The sequence below is a fragment of the Macaca mulatta genome, chromosome 8 (genome assembly GCF_049350105.2).
Source record: "Macaca mulatta isolate MMU2019108-1 chromosome 8, T2T-MMU8v2.0, whole genome shotgun sequence".
Taxonomy (NCBI): Eukaryota; Metazoa; Chordata; class Mammalia; order Primates; family Cercopithecidae; genus Macaca; species Macaca mulatta.
Window position 1 is genome coordinate 3929647 of NC_133413.1, and position 23816 is coordinate 3953462.

Below are 23816 nucleotides of genomic sequence, written 5' to 3' on the forward strand. Positions count from 1 at the left end.
AATACATTAATTGATTCAGTGATGTCTATCCATACAAGTAATTTGATTCATCAACTCAGTAAAGTGAATACAAACACACATCAAATCAATTAGAATAATTTATTTTTCTCACTGAATTGACTGTTATTTATCTGAACTCAATGACAAATCTGTCAAAATATGTGAAAACCCTGTTATTATGTACAGCCATAATTGTATCTGGTCTAATTTTCTGGGCTATGATGGTTTTACACAAAGAGAAATACTAACATTCCTTCCATTTCAAATTGACAATTCAACCACATATTACTTTTAATCATATCACTGCTAAAATTTTTATTCAAATTGCATAAAATCGTAAGACTATTGTTGAAAACATATTGCACGTGTTCAGTTAACCATATTTCACCATTTTAAAGAATCACACTTTAAAAACTCCTGTAGCGTTTCTCATCTAGAAATCTCTGTGAGCCATTATTTTTACTTATTTCTAGTAAAATAATGATTAAAATACCTCTAGGCCTAAGTTTCCTAAAATATCTTGTGAATTGATATTACATATAGGAGAGAGAGAAAGAGCTATTGAGATAATCTTCTCTAAACCACCATGTGAAAAAATTAAGTGGCTCACGCCTGTAATCCCAGCACTTTGGGAGGCCATGGCAGGCGGATCACGGCAGGAGATCGAGACTATCCTGGCAAACACGTGAAACCCCATCTCTATTAAAAATACAAAAAATTAGCCGGGCGTAGTGGTAGGCGCCTGTAGTCCCAGCTACTCGGGAGGCTGAGGCAGGAGAATGGTGTGAACCCGGGAAGTGGAGTTTGCAGTGAGCCGAGATCGCGCCACCGCACTCCAGTCTGGGCAACAGAGCGAGACTCTGTCTCAAAAAAAAAAAAAAAAAATTAAATAACGGTTAAAGAAAATTCAGTACATTTTCAGGGTGTCTTGCTTAGTATTCTAACTGTTTGAAAAGTGACAATGTTAACAATTGTGTGGTTTGGCTGTGTCTCCTCCCAAATCTCTTCTTGGATTGTATCTCCCACAATTCCCTTGTGTCGTGGGAAAAACCTGGTGGGAGGTCACTGAATCATGGGGGTGGGTCTTTCCCATGCTGTTGTCCTGATAGCAAGTCCCACAAAATCTGATGGTTTTAAAAACGGGATTTTTCCCTGCACAAGCTCTCTCTCACGCACGCACGTCCGCTCTTGCTCTCTCTCTCTCTCAGGACTGCCACCATCCATGTAAAATGTGACTTGCTCCTCCTTGCCTTCCACCATGATTGTGAGGTCTCCCCAGCCATGTGGAACTGTGAGTCCATTAAATCTCTTTTTCTTCCTAGGCTTAGGTATGCCTTTATCAGCAGCATGAAAATGGACTAATACAGTACAACAATCATATGGTAATGTTTTACAGACCACTTGATCTCTTGAGAATGTACAACCCCAAACTAGTTTCTTTCGTGTTTGCTTTGGGAAAACATAAGTTAACTCAAGAGTATATTCAAGTCTTTATGTTACTAAAACATCGTAATAGTGTTTTTATGAATGATACCGAGGTCACTGATATACAAAGATCAAAGAAACTTACCATCAAACACTTCCAGTGCATCAAATTGCTTTTCACTTTGAAATGTGTCCACAAAGATGGTAATGTTGTAGTTGGGTTCCACTTTAATACTCCAAGAGCAAGTCTGGGAGTTAAAATAATTACCAGGATACCCTGGACTGAGAATGACTCCCGATGATCCAGTCCGGACTTCATTTGCTGGGCATTGGGCTGGAGAGAAAAGTACCAGCAAAGGTTTGCTTTAATAAAATGATTCCAACTTCCATAGGATAGTTTCTATCCCTGTATAAACAAGCCAGTGAAAGGAAAAAGCTATCTTATTGAGCTCTGGCCAAATTTAATACCGGTTGCAAACACAGAGGGAGAGCAACATTGAATAATCATGAGAATTGTGCATCTTTCTCTTTGCAGTTCTCTCCACTCAGCCTGCACACTCCTTCGGCCCCTGCATCTCCCACACACCTTAATTTAGGGTAGGTGCATCATGGATTTCATTATACAATGCAAGATTTCCTAACTCTACTACAAAGAAGAACCTCACCATTTCAAAATAGTATTACAGAAATACGGTGAAATGTTATGCAATAAGAAAAGAAAACTCATATTTATATTGGCTTTAAATATACAGTAGTACCCCCTTATCCTCAGGGATACATTCCAAGAGCCCCAGTGATACCTGATGCTGTAGACAGTCCAGAATCCTATGTATCCTGTCGTTTCTGGTACAATCACATTATACAGGGCAATGGATATGCTGGACAAAGGTGGGATTCATGCCCTGGGTGAGACATAGCCCAGGGATGATGACAGATTTCTTCAGGCTATTTGGAACAGTGCAAAAATTTAAATGTGCTATTTATTTCTGGAACTTTTCATTTAATATTTTCACACTGTGCTTGATCACAGGTAACTGAAATTGCAGAAAGGGAAACCTCGGATCAGGGGTCAGGGGGACTACTATACTTAGCATAGTAATATTTAAACGTTGGATGTGATTGCTCAGGACCCTGGGAAGAGGAAGAATTAGAGACCTGGTCTCAATCCCACATGGGACACCTCAGCAGGAGCCCTAATTCCTAAAGGATGAATTAATTGTAAATGCATCATGAAGATACTATGGATACATCGTATCTTTTCTCCTCTTGCTTTTTAAAAAAATTATTATTCAACTACTTCCACTTTAATCAACATAAAAATAATCTGCAGAGATCTGGACATGCAAAACAAAACACCAGAGTCTCCTAATTAGTAATTTCTCTCATCATTAAATTATCTTCCAGAAATAGTTTGTGTATAAAACTATTAAAGGAAATTTTTTCATAAATAAAATGATAATGGTTCATAAATAAAAAAGGTATATCAAAATTACTTGTAGAGTGCTGAGAGTTCAATAGTTAATCACATTTTCCTTAATGAAAAAGAACTTTTGTTAAATTTATTTATTGAGTTATCACCTTTTAATTAGTTAAATGTGTGCTATTTATACATACATTTCAAGATAGAAACTTGTCACACAGATGAGTGAAGCTTATGATATGTGCTTTTATTCAAGTTACTGCCTTCTGAAAGGTAATTTATTTCCTATTTTCTTCCATTTATCTTAGTATTCTAATTAAGATCTATTTTAAAATTTAGAAAATGTTTAGACATAAGACCACCAATCATAAAACATTTCATAGAACTCTTTAAATAACATGTATTTTAGGTGAAATTTTTAAAATATTTACAATGATAAATTAATGGCAATCATATAAACTAAAATAATCCTAATCAAAACACACAGATTGAAATAACTGAGTTAAAGGTATAATTTTCCTCTGTGATGACGGCCTCATCACTTTGTAACATACATGATGCCCATTCAAAGTTAATGTGATATTTTAAGAAAGAAAAAAATAATGAAATTAGGGTTCTTGCCTGTGTATATCTGTGCAGGCCAGGACCTCAAGTTTTAGAAGCTCCACAGACCCGCCTTGACTTTGCAATAAGAACCAGGGCTTTTCTTGGCTCTGACTAAGTAGAGGGTAATAATAGCTCCCCCTCAAGGTTCTAATTAGAGCCAATATATGCAATTTTTTTTTTTAATCTAAAGCACTACGTGGGCAGAAACTGTTGTAAGGACTAGGGATGATCACACCACATGCCTACCTTTTCATAACTGTTAGGGACAAACTGCTCCAAAAAACTTCTTGGCACTGGCGACACTCCCCGCAAACCCCTCTGTACTGCCCACCCCTCCCCTGAATGCCCTGCACTTCTTCTCCATGCTGTTCACCCTTCCCCCAAGCCTGTTTACATTTCTAAGCCTTATCCAAATGCTGAGGAGAAGCCGGCAGACTTCACTCATCAGACCTTACTACAATAAGCAAACCCTAATTCCAAACCATCCAGACCACACAGAGGGAGGTCGTGAGAAGCATGAACAAACTTTACCTACACCCTCCTCTAAGTTCCTTCATCTAGCTGCTACCATAAACGTCACAAGGTAATATATGGCAAAGTTAACCAACAAACAACCCCAGGGTCTCTCTCCCCAATATAAACCCCTCATTCTGTAAGCTCAGGGCTGCCTCCTCTGTCTGTGGTGGAGAGCTGGCAGGTTCAATAAACTTACTCACCTGACTTTGGGTCTATTTGTCCTTTCTCTCGGCTGACCTTATACTAACACAAAAATGCTACCAGACGGCGTCTCAGTTTGTGGGATTACACTTGAAAAATAGCCAGTCTCTCCACCCAGTGTTTTTATGAGGACTGAGATTTTATAACTGCAGCTATAGTGATCAGATGACATTGGAACTTTAGGCCATCTGGAAGTAAGAAACCTTTACTGAGTTGCTAAAATCCACCTGAGAAACTATTTGCACATCCTGGAGTTTGACAGCAATGCAGTGATCTAACCCAGAAGTAGCATTTTAAGCATAGCCATTCTTATTCCTGTTATATTTGAAATGCTGATTTTGTTTCTTAGGAAAGACAAAATGAAAATATAAGCAATGTGTTATATAATTCCCATTAGTTTACAGAGGACCCCCAGTTTCTACAATTCTCTCCGACCTAAAGAGGTAAGAAGTAATTGGTAGAGAATTTGTACCATTTTCCATTTGTATCATTTATCATTTGTATCATTTTTCTTACAACACTTAGCAATACTTTTTTCAGTCATACATATTGTTTTCAAAATTCATTTGGGTTTTTTTGGTGTTTTGAGGTTTTCTTTTGTTTTTTAATTTGTTTGTTTGAGAAGGGTCTCACTCTGTCACCCAAGCCAGGCTGGACTGCAGTGGCAGGATCACGGCTCACTGCAGCCTTGACCTCCCAGGCTCAAGCGATCCTCCCATCTCAGCTGCCTGAGTAGCTGGGACTACAAGCGCACACCATCACTCCTGGCTAATTTTTGTATTTTTATTTTAGAGATATTGTTTTGCCATGTTGCCCAGGCAGGTCTCCAACTCCTGGGCCCAAGCGATCCTTCCCCCTCAGCCTCCACCGCGCTCGGACTAAGAGGCATTTGGATGTGTTCATCCATGAGCGAAAATGGTTTTGTTTGTTTTCTTGTGTTTCTTCTGCTCTTTCATATGGAACCGCTCCTTCTGCTCAGTGTTATGAACTGTTGCATGGAGCAATATACCCACTTGGAATTGGAGGGCTTAAAGGGACTACAGTGTGATCCTATAGCCGAGATGTTTATTTCTTAGCAGCAATCACACATTAGAAAACAATTGTGTCTCCACTTGAGAATCTGGGAAGCCTCTCACCATAGGGGCACACCTGCTTAGAGCGTCTGTCAAAAACACACCTGAAAACCTGCCTCTCTCAGACACCACCTGTGCTTTGAGCTATCATCCTTCTGCACAATGTTAGTGCCCCAGCATTTTTTAAAAGAAAAATAAAATGTGAGGCTTAAAACCCAAAGCATCTTATTCAATGCATCTCATAGGCCTTCAGCAAAAGTAATAGGAGATGAGGATTAGTAGTCTAGATTAATAGCATAAATTGGGATTTATGAGTAACTAAGATTAATTCTTAAAAGCACCCATAGGTATGATGGAATTGGAGAAGGTGAGTCCTCTGTGAACGAAGGGAAAGGCTGCCCCAGGGCCCTTGTGACGCCTGCTGTTATCCCTCACACAGAAGGAAGCTGGAGCTGGGCAGCAGCGGTTTTTATGTCGCCTCCGTCTGCTGCTTTCCCAAATGGTCATTATCAGAAGGTCACTGAATCTCCTTAATGTTCATTGAAAATGCATGTTTGTTTGTTTTTTTCTAAAGAGATGAATGTTCTAAAAACTATTGAAGGATCCCCCATGGTCCACAGGATGAAGAAACCTGACTTTGAAGACCTTTACAGTCAGCCCCTAGTTTAGGTTTCCAGCCTGATTTAATTTACTACTTCTTCCCCCAAAACACCCTAAGAGCAAGCAGTAGGAAGCCATCTCCTCCTTTTTCCTCAACGCTGCACCCTCCTTTGTGTTTCCAAACCTTTGTTATTAATTCTCTTCACTTTTTGAAATACTTCTCTTTTCCTTAAGAGGAGAAAAGCCACTTCTGTGATGCCTCTTACTCAGGTTTTTCTGCATTAAGATGAGTGTCCAGCACAGTAACATCTTCATATAACGCTGACTTTCAAAGAACAATGTGCGCTCCTTGTTTCCCTAAAATTGGTGATAATTTTCTTTTTCTCTTCTTTTTTTTTGACAGAGTCTTGCTCTGTCGCTCAGGCTGGAGTGCAGTGACGCAATCTCGGCTCACCGCAACCTCCGCATCCGGGGTTCAAGTGGTTCTCCAGCCTCAGCCTCCAGAGCAGCTGGGATTACAGACGCCCACCACCACATCCGGCTAATTTTTATATTTTTAGTAGACATGGGGTTTCACCATGTTGGCCAGGCTGGTCTTGAACTCCTGACGACAGGTGATCCTCCTGCCTTGGCCTCCCAAAGCGCTGGGTGATAATTTTCAAAACACAGCTTCTAAAAGTGTGGTTATGACATTTGAAGCAGACAGACTAATAGCTAAAATAATTTTTCTGAAGAATTTATTGGGAGATGGGCCCCCACTTGAGCACAATCGAATCAATCGAATAGTAGAAAAGTTACTTAAAGAGACAATAATTAAGTGCTTCAGTGATTCAGGATTTGGGAAGAGACATCTGGGGTCCTATTTCCTGTTTGTTTTCAAATGATGAGCCGTTTAGAGAATGGCAGCTAAGATCACTCTCCGTTTGTCTTCAGCAAATTGACCCGTGACTTGAAAGAGAAGAGAACGAGGTAATCCTGTGTGCCTCCTGAGGAGTGGAGTGGGGTGTGGGGACCTTCGAGGTGAGTGAAAGTTGGTGAAGTTTGTCTGCAGAACACTCCCTGTAAATGTCTGTGACGACTGAGGAGATTTAGAGAACAACACACATGTTGTGCTGATTTTGACATGTGCCACTTAAAGATGGGACAGGCTGTGAGAAATGCATCTTTAGGGGATCACGGCACCACGCAAACATAACAGCATGCACTTCAGCGGCAGGCCAGTCTCACGAACGCAGGCCTCCATAACAACTGTGTCAGTACTAACGGAGTGTTCCAGTTAGACATTAAAAGCTGAAAGAGCCAGCGCCTTTATACAAAGACTGGAACAGAGTGTTCCAGGCAAATATTAAAAGCTGAAAGAGCCTGTGCCTTTATACAAAGCCTGGAAGGTAACAAAGAGTTTCCCCAGGCTTCTCCTGGGCCTTGAAGCATGACCAGGTAACAAAGGAATTCTTCACAGGACCCTTTTAGGATTCAACAAGTTTTATTAGCAGCCTGAAGAAACTCCCCAGACCTCCACAAACAAGTTTATCGGGGTCTACAGGAACACCCCAAACCTGTGTGATTTAACAGGAGACAAAACAAGGCTAATCACCCCAGCACTGGACCATTTAGATTCAGTAAACTTACTGAGGCTCCAGAGGAAGGTCTTCAGGACTCAGACCTTAGTTGTACATTTTAAAAAGTTAATCACTTATTTCTTTAAAGAAATGCACACTTACACATAGACATATAGCTTAGGAGGTATAAAAGCTCTAAAAAACTTTGTAATTTTGAGTTGATCTGGTGATAATTTCCAGTCTTTCTCTCTGTAACCAGTTATAGAAATAAAAACTCTCTTCCTCCTCAGTTCATCTGCATCTCGTTATTGGGCCGTGAAAAACAACAGCCCCACCCTCAGTTTGGTCCAGGAACACTCACACACACCCAGATGGTACAGCTTGCTACACAATGAAGCCATATGGTGTAGCCTATTGCTCCGAGACGACACACCTGCACAGCATGAGACTGTACTGAAGACTGTAGGCAACTGGAACACAAGGGTAGCTATTCTCGCATCTGAACACGTCTCAACATGGAAAAGGTAATGCGTTGCCCCGTAGCACTGCGACTGCTAGACATCACTCGGTGGTGGGAATTTTCAGCTTCATTATAATTTACAGGACCACATTTATCTACACGGTCTGTCATGGATAAATGTCATGCAATGCATGATTGTTCTCTGTTCTTAGCTTGCCATGAATTAAACATCATTTAAATAAGAACTAGGTTCATCTGGAGAGGACACCCTAATCAAATTCCTTTTTTAAAATTATTTTTTAAATGACGTAGTTCTGCTCTTGTTGCCCAGGCTGGAGTGCAATGGAACAATCTTGGCTCACTGCATCCTCCACCTCCCAGGTTTCAGTGATTCTCCAGCCTCAGCCTCCCGAGTGGCTGGGATTACAGGCATGTGTCACCACGCCTGGCTAATTTTGTATTTTCAGTAGAGATGGGGTTTCTTCATGTTGGGCAGGGTGGTCTTGAACTCCCGACCTCAGGTGATCTGCCCGCCTTGGCCTCCCAAAGTTCTGGGATTACAGGTATGAGCCACTGCGCCTGGCCAAAATTCCCTGTTTTTAGAGAAGCACATTTGATACATACGTATGCCTTTCTTCTCTTCTCAGCTAAGATCACCTTTACTTAAAGTAGTCTATTCTGAGAAACTTGAGGCTTTGTTTGTTGGGATTAAAATGTACCTTAAAAAATGCAAAGGTTTGCCTGAGTTCATTTTTATATAGAATGGCAGACGATGAACACTTTTTATATCCCCCCACCTTGAGGAAAGAACCCATATATAGACCATTGTTGCTCCTGGAAGATGGCACAGACGTTGGCTTTTTTCTAAGAAGATAATGACTTTGGTCCTGACTTTGCACCCAATGCAATCTCCACTTCTAAGTAAGGCAACCTAGAGGCATGGATTTTGATGACTTCCACAGCCTGTGGTCTGCTGAGCATTTAAACAGACAAGCAGGCTAAGGGTCTGGCCCTCTGCTCAGGTAGTGGTTTCCTGTAATCAATGGCTCTCATGTAGATACAACTTTAACGTTAATATTTTTTCCAAAAAAATCCAAGTTATTATGGATATTTGGTAATAATTCATTGCAAAATGTATGCCAATTTTTCTTCAGATGTAAAAGATTGTTTCTCTCTTTCAGGGTGCCTAGAATCCTGCCTCATTTCAGAATGAGAATGCACAAAGTTATCAGATCTTTTTTTTTTCTTTTTTCTTTCTTTTTGAGACAGAGTTTTGCTCTGTCTCCCAGGCTGGAGTGCAATGGCACGATCTTGGCTCACTGCAACCTCCACCTCCCGGGTTCAAGCAATTCTCCTGACTCAGCCATTCAAGTAGCTGGCTGTGCTACTCGAGTAGATTACAGGCATGCACCACCATGCCTGGCTATTTTTAGTAGAGACAAGGTTTCTCCATGTTGGTCAGGCTGGTCTCGAACTCCCAACCTCAGGTGATCCGCCCACCTTGGCCTCCCAAAATGCTAGGATTACAGGCATGAGCTACCGCGCTCGGCCAGTTATCAGACCTTTGAAGAGGAGCCATTCACAGGTGTGAGCATCTGCAAAACCATTGCCAAGTTGATAGTTTTGCAAGGAAAACTTCCTTTTACAGGGAAGGCAGTTAACATTATAAAACACTCCAAAAGATAAATTCATTTAATATTCACCGAGTCTTTACCACAATCTCAAAAATACAGCAGATAAATCATCCTCTCTGTGCACAATGCAGGGAAGAGTGATTTGCTCAAAGCTGCCTGATTGACTGACTCTGGCTCCAGGTCCTGCCTTCCTAAATCGTAGGGGCCCTTTGAGCTGCATCACCCACCCTAAGGAATTACAAACATTGGATTCCTTGAAAGAGCCGCATTGCTTAAAAGCACTACATCTGCACTTCATTATGATTTTGAAGGCATAAAAACTGTTCTAATTTGGAAAGCTTTTTGATAGGTGAACTATGATGTTTCTGACTTACTTGCGCATTTGAGCTTATGTATAGTTTTTCAAGTCTTTTTTATTCAATGATACTTGAAAGTGGTGTCTATTAAACAATCTTTTAAAAGTAACCTACTTGTCTTCTAATAGATGAAATCAACAGATTCAGCCTCAGTATCTTGTTCTATTATTGTATATTGTCTATTTTCTTGCACATGGTCTACATATGCTAAACACATGTGAGAAAAACATGAAATGTACACATTTCATTGTTTATAAATTTACATCAAAATATTAAACACCAGCTAATTATATGCATGCTAATGCATTTACAGCAAAATGAAGTAATATTCAAAATTTGCCTTGAAATGCATCAAAAATATAGCATAGTTTAATAAATGGCTAGAAAAATAACAGATAGTCATGTGACAAAGGAAATACTTTGTAAGTTTTCTTAGTGGAAGCTAGGTGGTGTATATTAAGGTGTTAAATTATTCCGGTATTAAAATTATTTCAATTTTGCCATATTTGAACATTTACATGATAAATTGCTGTGAGAAACATGATTTCTTATTTGATACGGCCTTGGTTTATTTTCTAGGACTAGCTAAAAGAAAAAGCATCATTGGATATTTCTGTTAGCATGCTAGTTTCATTGCAATGGGATCAGAGCACAGATTAAGTGCAGGCTGGGTGCAGTGGTTCATGCCTGCAATCTTAGCAATTTGGGAAGCTGAGGCAGGGGGATCGCTTGAGTCCAGAAGTTCAAGACCAGCCTGGGTAACATGGTGAAAACCTGTTTATATATATAAAAAATTTCCAAAAATTAGCCAGGCATGGTGGTACACGCATGTAGTCCCAGTTACTCAGGAGGCTGAGGCAGGAGGATCACCTGAGACGAGGGAAGTTGAGGCGGTGGTGAGCTATGATTGCACCACTGCACTCCCACCTGGGTGACAGAGTAAGACCCTATCTCCAAAATAAATAAAAAATAAATAAATTCACACCTCTACAAAGAAATGCAGACCAATACAAACAATACAATTTTCCATGTTGAATAAGTTTATGTAGTTTTAGCATCAAACAGTGCATACCTTCACATGTTGGGAGAGAACCTTCAAACTGCAACTGGGAACTGAGCTTGCAGGTCAGAGTGTCGGTCCCCACCAAGGTGTACCCGGGGTGGCACTGGTACTTCACAAAATCTCCTAGAAGAGTCAATACAACAAACCAGGAATTTGTGTGTGACCTTCTGAGCGTGTGAGGGTGTTACACATATCAGACTACTTAATGAATTAAACCAACTTGCAAATCTTTTTAGAAACTGTGTCTGTATTTATTTTTAGTCTTTTAAAAGTAGTACCATTTTAAGTTCTTAATTTATAAAGATGCTCTATTAAGCTTAGCCGATATTAGTACTGAAATGATGGGCCAGCTTTTCTTCCTTGACTGATGCATTCACATTGGTTCCCCTTCCCCAGTGATTGCAGATGGAAAAATTAAAAAAAAAAAAAAACAAAGGAAAACAGATGCTATGGTTTAAGCAAGATTGTAGAATCGAATGGCTTTACAGCATCCATGGAGACTCATCTCTGACCTTGGCCTACTTAGCACAACATTCCAATTAACTAAGCCAGGGTGAGGACAGCAGAAATCGGGTCACATGGTTTGACCAGTGGTCTGAAACACAGGGCAGAGTTTTACAATTGGGGCTGAAAAATCCTGGGTTACAATAATTATACTATAAACATATGCCATCACTGCCTTCTCAGTATGACCAGAAGAGTATTTAATAAATTAGATCATTAATATAAAATGATAAAGCAGAAATCCTAAATATCATCACCAAATATTTTCTCTTATTATATCCCAGTTTCAAGGAAATGCTAATGTTATGTAATCATCCTTTTAGCCACGAATGATTAAGATTTTTCTCAAGTGCATGAATGCGTCCCCCTAACCAAATGCAGATATCTGCCCAAGTCTGTCTAGCAAATACGATTAGCAAATGTCGTAGAGGAAAAAAATGTTCAAACTGACATCAAAATTCAAATGGCAAAACAAAAAAAAATCATGGTAATGAAGAAGGACAGACATTTTCTATTTGACACATGACCTCTGCATAAGTTCTCAGCAATACTTTAAGGACAGTTTGCTTTTTGTTTTTGTTTTTGTTTCTCTGACAAATTACTCATTAACTTGTCTGAGTAATGATTACAATGAGAAGTGGGTGTAAAAAAATGTCATGTTGAGTTCATGGTATTGTAATGAAGAAAATATTACCTATTTCGAAATCATCATCCTCAGTAAGCATTTCTGCCTGTGGAACCACTGGGGGAGGTTGACATTTCTTGAGCTGAAATGCTAAATGATTAATGGAAAGAATAATAATAATTGCAATTACACTTGCTGAATAAAACACAACTATTACAAAAATTCACCTGACAGTTGTTATAATGCTTAAGTATGCTGACTGAAATGTCTATATTCATGAATCATAGTTTTATAAAATTCCCAAGCTTCAAATGTTCATATTATTATTTAATGCCAAAAAATAGTTAAAGCCCAAGGAAAAAAGTATACAGTTATTTTTTAAAGTATAGCATTTAAAGAAACACACTTTACAGATGTTTGGAATTTTGCAAGAAGAATGACTCAACAGTCAACCTGGCTCCCTGTCCATGTTTAGATTTGCTAACATTTGCCCTGTCCCTTGTCCCGAGGAATTCTGTGGGTGGCAGTGTTCGTGAGAGATAAGCGATTGATTGATAGATGTTCTGCATACCATTTAGAGTGCATTCCCAGGATTATTGGAGGTTTGCTTTCACACCATTTATAGTTACATGACATTTGCTATAACATCTTTTCTTGAGACAGGGATGAGTAAATCTATAAAAGGTACCAAATCTCTTTCAATGGTCTTCATCGCAGAGCTTCACTTAGGATACATGTATCTTGGAATAAATCCAAGCTTGATATGATGTGAAAGAATAAAGATATCATTAAACAAAAAAAGGACCACAGGAAACAGTGGCCTCCAATGCAAGAGAATCATATACGCCCTCAGCTGAGTCAAGAAACTTCAGCAGGAAACACCACATGGAATTCTCAGTCTTAATTACTGGAGTGAAAAATCAACTGACCGTGGAAATTGAGGACAAAGAAGCCTCCATTTGAAAAGTCGCTGTGGAACTTGAGCAAGACTTGGTTGGTGGAACTATATGCCGTTTCGAGGGCTGTGTTGCCACTGAAAACTCCCAGCTGGGGTGAGTTCTGATCGGGACCGTCCCTAGAAAGACAGAAAGAGGTGGCTGTCTAAGTATATTTACTTCTGAGTGAGATTAATGGAAACTTTGGCTAATGAATTGATTTTTTTTATAAAAGCAATAAAACATATCCACTCTCTGGATACTGTGTTTGTAAACATCGAGATGTTGAATTTCCACAAAGTTGAGGAACTCTCCAGTCGCTGTCTTTCATTAGTGTTCAGCAGGCGCTCGGCACTGGTCACATGTCAACAGCAGCACGCCTTTCCTCATCCATGTTGCGTGATTTTTGTCATTGTTTCATCAAGCATATAGGGAGTTTTGTAAGCACTCTTTCTTTTACCAGAAAGAGGTAAAATTGGCCAGTCACGGTGGCTCTCACCTTGAATCCCAGCATTTTGGGAGGCCAAGGTGGACAGATCACCTGAGGTCAGGAGTTCAAAACCAGCCTGGCCAGCATGGTCTTCTGCTTCTACTTGCCCTGGTCACTGGCTTCTGCTCCTGCTTCCACTGTGGGCTCCGACAAGAGTGCAGCCACACCACACACAACATGCACACACACATAACATACACACCACACACACAGACACCACACACACAAACACACATATAAGCCACACACAGACATACACAAGCCACACACACCACACATACACACCCACAGAGACACACATCACACAGATATACCCCACACACACCCACAAACACACATCCTCTACACACACACAGATACAGACACACAGACACAATTTTGCCTATTTCTACCATGCCGCAAAACCCACATGTACTATGTGAAATTGATTCCCTGTATCTCTGGATTTCGTTGAATTTCTTCTCTAGTATCTAAGAAGTTTATTCTAAATATGTGCCCTGTATATAAATGGCATATGTATGCTAAGTCAGAATTGTTTATCACGATTACAGATATTTTGACTTGAGAGGTTCTCATACCAAACAGCAATGTAATCGTTCACAGCTTCCGTCTGTAACAGGGTGAAGTTGATGTAAACTCCGTGCCCGGGAGGCACCGTGATGAGCCAAATGCAGTCTTTCAGGATCGGATACTCATCAGGAAAGCCAGGGGAGTAGATGGTGCCATTCTGAGAAGTTACATTGTACCCACAAGGGGCTGCGAAGGAAGCCAAGAAAAAAAAAATGCCATACAGCTGATTTTAGAAAGTAGAAAGCTAAATATTTGACTCCAAAGTACCTTAGCCAACATTTTTCCTGAAGGGAAGTAAGTGAGAAATATTTCTGATGACTGTTTTGTCAAAATTACTCTCCTAAAATTTGAAGACCTTAGAAGAATTATATGTCTAAGCTAAGTTATCTCAGTTTTATTTAATATATTCTCCATATCTTCAAAATTCCTTTAGGACAAATTTATTCTTCTATGACTCAAATAAAATCCTTAGTTATCACCTGTGACCTGCTGATAACCCATTCGAGTGTCCAGCACAATGAATTATGGGGAAAGTATTCATAACTATGTAACTGCTTTTTCTAACTCACACCGCTAGACCCTATTTACAAGTCATCTGAAACAGTTTTATCTAAGTCTATTTGCCTTAAAACAAAAACATTATCAATTCTTTACTTATCTTGCTTCTTTGGATATACACCTGAAGAAGTAAGATAATGTAATGTAAGATTATGTGAGTGATGTTTTACGGAAGCATTTCCAGTTTTTACAAGTGTTCAACAACTTGAAGAACTACCACAATACCCAATTTATTTTCATTTTTGTTAAGAAATGTATATTTACTATTTTAATGGTAATTATTTTATTTATGGAAAACGACAAGTCCAAGCACTAATGGAATAACCTGAAATATAGTCTTTAATTCAAACATAGTGCATCAAAGTCATAAAACTTTGAACTTTGAAATCAAACCAACAGCTAAGAGGTGTGAGATGAGTGTTCACAACTCTCTTGAACCTTGAAGGGCTGCCAAAGATGGTATAGAATTTAGGTGGAGGAAAAAGGCCCAAATACACAAACAGATAAACAAAAGTTTAATAACAAGTGAGAATATACCGTGAGGCAGGATATGATACATTGCTGAACCACTGAACCGCACAGATGTGTATTGATTTGAAAAGAACATTGGATTGAACCTGACTAGAGATTTGGATCCTTTCATCAGAAGAAAGGACTATATGTAGAGACTATTTTAAAAGTTTTACAGCATCATTATTACTAAGTGAGGTCTGGAGTCACACAAACCTGGATTTGCAAGCTGGAGAAGCAAATTACCCCTGGGAGCCTCCATTTCTGTAAATTCTATGAGGTCAGGGTCTGGGACACTCCTGAAGCTTGTCATCTGTAACATGGGACCATACGCCGGGCACGGTGGCTCACTCCTGTAATCCCAGCAGTTTGGGAAACTGAGGGGGGTGGATCACCTTAGGTCGGGAGTTCAAGACCAGCCTGGCTAACATGATGAAACCCCAACTCTACTAAAAATACAAAAATTAGCCAGGCGTGGTGGTGCACACCTGTAATCCCAGGTACTTGGGGGGCTGAGGCAGGAGAATTGCTTCAATCTGGGAGGTGGAGGGTGCAGTAAGCCAAGATTGTGCCATTGCACTCCAGCCTGGGTGACAGAGAGAGTCTCTGTCTCTAATAATAATTAATAATAATAATAATGGGACTATAAACCACGCTGTCCCCATAACAAGCTACTTTGGTCTCCTGTTGGCAGTGCACTTTTCCTCCCTCCAGATGTCGAGGGAGTGTTCACATGCCTTTCTTCTATTTTCTGCCAAGGCAAATTTGTCTCTTCCTTCAAAACTCAACGCCTTGTCACTGCCTTCTTAAAGTCTTTCCTGGTTGCTCTGGCTCTAGAGGTCCAGCATCTGCTCACAGACCACACAGCTCCCACGAGACTGTCAGCCTCTAGGAGACATGGTCTGCGTCTCCTCCTTCCACCCCAGCCGCTACCTCCTTTCATCAGTCCCTATTGTCTAGCTCGGATCGTGATAAACAAATTGATGAATTGATGAATTAGAGAATAACCAGAAAGCACTTTAATAGTAAACTCATAAAACCAATTAGGTTGAAACCCTTTACGAGTGACTCCATGCTATTAATTTAGTGTGGACTTACAATGCTAAGGTTTCCCTTTTGCATTTCTGCTTTTCTAGTTGAATCTTGAAGTTATCTAACCACATTATAGATAGTAGCATCCTTCCTGTTGGGAAAACAAAACAAAAAGCCATCGTTCCCACGTCTTAAAGGGCAAAAGAAATGAGGTGGTGATTTTCTTGGTAGAACACATTCCTGATTCCAATATTCTTTATGCCACTGAATAGCTCTATGACATTGAGCAAGTCAGTGATTCTTGCCATGATTTATCTATGCAATCCAAATAACAAATCTTTTCAATCACTCCCTCAACAAGTATCTACTGAGAGTGTATTATGTACCAGAAAGGGTGCTTGGGGCTGGAGACGCCATAGTGAACCGTGGAGACTCTGTTGCTGCCTTTGTAAAAAGCTTACTGAACAGTGATGAAAAGAGATATTAAGCAAACACTACAGAAGTTTAAAATTCAACGGGTGTAAGTGCTGTGAAGGAAAAGAAGAGACGCTCATCATCACATAAGATAATAACATTCTATCCGTGAGCACACAAAATTCTCTCAAAGCAAAATCCTGTTGCCCTCCCACTGGGTAGTCTAGAGATGAAAAAAAAGAAGACCTTAAAAAAACTGGAGTCGAAATTTCCCCTCTCCTTTTCCTTGGCCTGATCTTTATCCAGTTCCAGAAAGTCTTTAGCCTCCCTGGAGTGGCATCAAAGGCATGCTTGCATTTCCCCAAGTGGTGGGTCTCACTGAGCTCCGCAGAGACGCGGGCCTGTGATCTGCCTCCGCAGGAAGTGTGCGTGTCTCGGCAGGAAGCGCATCCCCCCTGCCTTCCTTTCCCTGGAGGTGGGCTTCAAAGTGGAGTCTGGAGTGAGATGAAGGAGGAAGCTCTGCGTGGAACACAGCAGGTACCTCCCAGCTCCTCACCTGTCTGCCTGGGAGACTCTGGTCCGAGCCTGACCAGGAAGACAAGCAGCTGACCATGGCATCAGCAACTGAAAGAGATGGAGAGGCCACACTCCCTCCAGTCTCGGGAGCCATGGGGTAAAGAGACGCACACGCATTTCCGTGCTCATGAATACCCCGATGTGCACGTGGGAGAGAGCATTGCGGTGCAAGGCGGTGGAGGAGGGAATTGCTGAAGCTGTTTGCTCATGTATTTTTCCAGAGAATAAGCACATAAAGATAACAAAGCAGCATATTTTGATCCAATTCTAGAGCCAGCAGTCGCTGTGTTCAAAGTGATGGCGGTGATGTCTAACTTGAATGCCATGCCCAATGGCAAACTAGCCCAGGTACCCTGGCGCCACTGACCTCCCCCACAGCACCGCTCTCTACCATTGCCTCAAATACCACCGAGGCTTCCCTTCGTTAATTGATATCCCTGAGAAATGGGAAGGGGGGACTTTTGGTGGTTCACACACACAAAAGTGATGGGTATATGTGACTGACTCCTGCTCAGGTGTGAAGCCAGAGCTAGAAGATACCAGAAAATCAACTGGTGGGCTGGCACACATTGGCAAAGAAGGGCGGAGGTACAAGGAAACATCTCTTTATTGTGCTACCTTTTCCTCTCTTTATGCAATGTGACTTTCTGTGAAGAGAGATGGATAGGGCATATTAAGTGATGTTACATCAAATTAAAATTAAAACAGGCTGGCTGTGTGTGGCTCATAGCTATAATTTCAGCACTTTGGTAGGCTGAGGCAGGAGGATCATTTGAGCCCAGGAGTTCGAGACTAGTCTGGGCAATACAGGGGGATCCCATCTATTAAAAAAAAAACAATATATTTTTTTTTAAATTAGTCATGCATGGGAGCACATGCCTATAGTCCCAGCCACTTGGGAGGCTGAAGTGGGAGGACTGCTTGAGCCTGGCAGGTCAATGCTACAGTGAGCGGTGATTGCACTACTGCACTCCAGCCTGGGCAACAGACTGAGACCCCATCTCAAATAAATAAAGTAAAAACAAAATAATTTAAATTTTAAAACCTTGAATGTTTGCTAAGAGGCTTATCATTTATAGATGGTTTTCTCTAGAATTATGTTAAGTTTTTTGCCTAAACATTAAGAATATGAAAGAAATTCCATATTAAAAAACTAATAAATATACTTGGCATAAATATTAATATAAAATATAGTAAATATGTTATAATAAATATAAATATATATGTAAATATTTATTAATATAAAAATATCCTGACTCTTAATATATCCAGATACTGAAAGCTTAATCTCCCCTACCGTGTAGGGCACCAGAGTTATTTCTGCCATCATTTTTCTTCCTTCTCTTACTCTGGTTTCCTTAGAGGTATTTTCAGATAAGAAGCCAGAATGCACTCTGTCTTGGAAATTGTCGTTTGGTAATGGAGATTTTAAAAACTGTATTTGTGAATGTAAGTAAGAAAAATAAAGAGACAGAGTTGCATTCTTTACAGTTATTTTTATTCTCTATTACTGGGAAAGATTATTTTCTGTATTTACCAATCAACTTGGTAAGTCTTAATTTCAAAAAATATGTATGTAATAATACATTGTTTAGCTGGTTGCATTTCTCATGTCAATTTTGCAATAAAATTGTTTTCTGCTTACAAAATCTGTCAAATTCAAAGAAGCTGCTAACATACCTATCACAACATATTACTTACACTAATAATTATCTCCGTCTATGCAGTTCCCCACTATACACATACTAATGCATTTAAGTCAAGTTTGTTATGATAGTGTTTAAGATTTTTTTGATACCTAAAAGTATACTTTTATGCATAAACATTTCAGTTTCTTAAACATATTTTAACAATTATAACCCCAATTTTTTTTTTCTTTTTTTGAGATGGAGTTTTGCTCATGTCACCCAGGTTGGAGTGCAATGGTGCTATCTTGGCTCACTGCAACCTCCACCTTCCGGGTTCAAGCGATTCTCCTGACTCAGCCTCCCAGGTAGCTGGGTGCCCGCCACCACGCCTGGCTAATTTTTGTATTTTTAGTAGAGTTGGGGCTTTGCCATGTTGGCCAGGCTGTTCTCAAACTCCTGACCTCAAGTGATCCACCCACCTCGGTCTCCCAAAGTGTTGGGATTACAGGCGTGAGCCACTGCACCCGGCCTCTATAACCTTTTTTTTTTTTTTTAACTGAGACTTCTGTGTAATTATGTTACTGACAGAAAAATAATGTCTTGAATTTCTCAGGTAACTTTCAGAGACATTTTCTTTCATTTGTTTATTTTCATAGATATCATACTTTCAGATCACAGTTTTTCAGATAAATTTATACTGTATTAATTTCACGTAATAGATTCTTATGTAGCTTAATATGTATTTTCAGTATGTACATACAAATTGATTTCATATATACTTGTGAATGATGCCTTAGGATTTAGAATTATTTCATTAATTATCAAAACTGGTCAATTTTTAATAAAGACATCGAGAAGTTGTTTAAAGTATCTCCATTTTTTCTGAAGTTCTTTCGAAGTCTACAGGGCTGGACCTTTGAAGATGGTTTTTCAGTACACTTGACCTATATAGCAACCATTGATCCGAAATGATAAACCACTGTCAATTAATAAAATACATGTTACATGAAGATACTGGGTTGTCAGCAGTGTTTACTGCTGTCTCTGGGGAAGACTTAAGTGCCATATAACCGTACCCAATAGGCATCTGAACAGCCTCCTCACTCTTATGAATCAATGACTTCTTTAAGAAATATAAACTTTCACAAGTAAAGCACCTTTTGTGTTAAATAACAGCTTTTTTAATATGAAAAGGGTATTAATACACATTAGATGGTTCTTAGAAAATCCTTTATATAGGTCCTCTAATTTCTTTGAATATTTATGATCAACTTTTACATGAATCCTGTGTTTCAGTTTTTTAATTTGGTTTATGAGTATTGGTAAAAATAGAAATATAATAGTACAAATGCTTGTTTAGTAAAGAACTTGGCATGGACCAGAGAGATCTGGCCTCTGCGCTCACTCCTGGGAGGGGTCTTTGTGGAGTATGTAATTGGTCCGATCTAGCAGTGCCAGGTGGGAGCTGGTTACACCAGAAAAACCAACCATGTAGCTTAGGCTGGGGCATGTGGGGCACAGCTGTCTACCTGGAGGCCAAGATCAGCCATTGGACATTCAATCCCTCAGTCCTGCCTACAAAGCAGAGCCCCACTAGAAACCTCAAAACTCAGACCCGAAGAGGTGACCAGGGTGATGGTCTTCTGCCTGTGGTCACATGGGGTTTCTGAGAGAGCGAGACATCCTCCTGGACTCGGCCACACGTGTCTTTTCCCTGGAAGATACTGACATATCCCCTCCCTGTTAAAACCATAACGACAAGCATGACAGTGTTAGAGATGTCTCTGAGTTCTTCTAATGGAGAATGAAGCCTCAGGCTGGTTTTGGGAGCCTCAAGGGCTTTAGGCTTTAAACTCATCCAGAGTTTAGCTAATTGTGGATGGTGTTATACACCATGTTAGAATTAGGAAAGGTGGCAACACTTTAAATTCTATCAAAAAAGGTAGATTTTGTTATTTTCACACTGACAAAATAATTCTAAGCCAGAGCAGTTATTTCCATATTGAAAAACTAAGCTTGAGAAAGCAATAAAATCAAATTAGATACTTAATTGTAGTTTTTTAATATCAAGCCAGAGAGTCTACCATTTACATATGAATTCAAAGTCTTCACACCAAACTTGCAAATAAGAGGTTTCAATCCTGATAATTTCAAAGGAATTTATACATATATATGAGTTTCTAGAATGGAAAGTAGACTTAAAGATTTAAAAAATGTTTTAATGAAAAATAGCCCAGATAGGTTACTGCTATCCTTATTTTACAAAATTAATTTTAAGTGCTATTTTATATGTAATTAAATAAATATTAGATTAAGATAAAATACTTTTAAAATATGGTGAAATAATTGTTTGCACTTATTTTTTATTTTATTTATTTATTTATTTATTTATTTATTTATTTGAGACAGAGTCTCGCTTTGTCGCCCAGGCTGGAGTGCAGTGGCGCGATCTCAGCTCACTGCAACCTCAGCCTCCCGGGTTCACGCCATTCTCCTGCCTCATACTCCTGACTAGCTGGGACTACAGGCGCCCGCCACCACGCCTGGCTAATTTTTTTGTATTTTTAGTAGAGATGGGGTTTCACCGTGTTAGCCAGGATGGTCTCAAACTCCTGACCTCGTGACCTATCTGCCTTGGCCTCCCAAAGTGTGTTTGTAGTTACTTTTATAATAATATAGAATAGATAAATATGGGTAAAAACTGTGATTTAAAAAGTCTATTGATGTGCTTCTTTTACTTCTTCAGTAGAAATTAAAGCACGGCCAGATGTCTTTCCCTTTTCCCCACAGGATATAAGTGTTTAGTATTTCAAAGGTCCACGGAATTGGTAATTTCATTATTTTTTCATTCAAAGGCCCTGTATGCATAGTGTTAGAATATCGGGTTTACAGTCAATTTTCTATTACATATGCATTCTTCCTAAACATCGTATGGATCTATTATTTTAATTTGATATTGAAAAAATGTCAAAGTCATCATAAAAATTAGGCAGTCACACAGAAGCATTAAAGTCAGGATTCCTGCTCAGGAAAGGACAGCTAAAGAGACCAGGTCTTCTGTTGCACCATTGAATAAGAACTTTCCTCCAACCTTTCCCGAGAGCCCCTCCTCCTACACTATTAGACCACTCTACTGTTTTCTCCTAAGACTGCATCTATACTGCGCTTTTTCTGACACTGTTTCTTCTACCTGGAGTGTTCCACCTCCAAGTAGCAAAATGCTATGTACCTTTCAAGGCCCACTACAAAAATGAGTTCATTTTTCTGAAATGCAAAAGCAATATACAATTATTGTAAAAGCTAAACAAAAATAAATACCAAAGATCAAATTAATAAGTACCCTTTTTCCCTCTGGTCTGACAATTTGATATAACCACTGTAAAGCTGTACGCTGCTGACTTCACGGAGATTTCCCTGATGGCTTGCCAAGCCTGTGCCATCTCCTTACCTGCAGCTGAGTATAACATTCCTCTTGTGTTTACTATTTTGCTATCCTTATAATTTCCTTGGCAACAAGGGTTTCTTTTCCACTTTTAACTTACTAGTATATGACATATTCCTTAAATATTAAGTAGAGTGAGTAAAACATAATAGATTCTCAATGAATATTTATTGAATACATTAATACATTATTGGATATGTTCATTTAATATTTAATGTGCTATTATGCCCATGAAACATTAAATTGCCCCCAAGCGAAATGATGAACTTACCATCACATCTTGGAAAAGGGTAGTTCCAGTTTCTGTTGATCCCATGCTGACAAGTGAGCACAGGATGGCCTATTAGAATGTACCCAGGATAACACTCGAAAGATATTGATTGCCCCACACTGTAATCCGAGTTGATCATGTACCCATTCTGAAATGGGGGTGGATCTGGACAGTTCTGTAATTCATAGGCTGAAAGAAACAAATAGACAAAATAAAGCGTATATTTGAGAGGTTAAATTACTCCGGAATTTGAAGGAGGAGTGTCATCATATGTAGCTGCTTAAGATGAAGTTGTTGGATATAAGTTTAATAATGTATATTTTCTAAGGAGTCAGTTGCCATCCAGTCCAACTGGATGTTATTAGTAGTAGTAGAATTATAACCATATGCATTTAATAAAATAGTGTGCTCTTTAAAAGGAATGTAGCACATACCAAAAATAAATTTGATAATCTTTACTATGGAAAAAAGGCATATGATGTAAATTATTTAAGAAAGTAATACAGGCCAGGCGTGGTGGCTCACACCTGTAATCCCAGCACTTTGGGAGGCCGAGGCGGGTGAATCATGAGGTCAGGAGATCAAGACCACGCTGGCTAACATGGTGAAACCCTGTCTCTACTAAAAATACAGAAAGTTAGCTGGGTGCGGTGGCGGGCACCTGTAGTCCCAGCTACTCAGGAGACTGAAGCAGAAGAATGGCATGAACCCCGGAGGCGGAGGTTGCAGTGAGCTGAGATCGCGCCACTGCACTCCAGCCAGACTCTGTTCCCCCACCCCTCCCCCCCAAAAAAAGTAATACAAATAATAATAAAAGGGGCCCACAAAGAATGTTGGGTGAACATGTACCTAATAATTCCATTTTAAACAGGAAATATACTACCAGTCTAAGTACTCCTGACTGGGAAATATGTCATTGTTTTGTTTAACTGTTTAATATAAATATAATAGGAAAATCCATTCCAGTCTCTTTAGTCTTTTTCTAAAAACAAAAACAAAAACAAAAAAAACAAAAAAACTGTATAATCCCTAAGCTGGCGACTACTGTCAGTACAATTTTTTATAACATGATGTATTGTGTTTTATCATTCTGTCTTTTATGTTCCCTAGAATAAACTCTAGGTAAGACAAGAGATAATCAATGTCTGCAGTCTGTGTGGTTTAAACATTTACTCATTAATTAGTAAGAAGTAACTAATCCATAAATTAGGTGTCATCTGATACCGTAATCTTAAAGCTAAATGAGCCATCGTGCAGACTCCTCTCGCCCACTCTGTTGAAGACGGTGTGAGTACTCGAAGCAGCAGAAGCCCTCTCTAGCATCTTTGAATGTTTAGGCATAGCTTTA

At 39.5% G+C, this 23816-nt stretch overlaps 1 protein-coding gene across 1 annotated transcript in view; it reads right to left on the reverse strand.

Annotated features, from left to right (window-relative positions):
* Positions 1–23816, reverse strand: part of CSMD1 (CUB and Sushi multiple domains 1) — a 2034615-nt gene that overhangs the window by 151040 nt on the left and 1859759 nt on the right. Inside the window, exons 42-47 of the mRNA XM_015144705.3 lie at positions 22469–22657; positions 14046–14223; positions 12972–13117; positions 12112–12192; positions 10923–11036; positions 1571–1759 (exon numbers count right to left, since the gene is read on the reverse strand). Of these exons, the coding sequence (XP_015000191.3) occupies positions 1571–1759; positions 10923–11036; positions 12112–12192; positions 12972–13117; positions 14046–14223; positions 22469–22657 (897 nt within the window). The remainder of the gene's footprint in view (positions 1–1570; positions 1760–10922; positions 11037–12111; positions 12193–12971; positions 13118–14045; positions 14224–22468; positions 22658–23816) is intronic.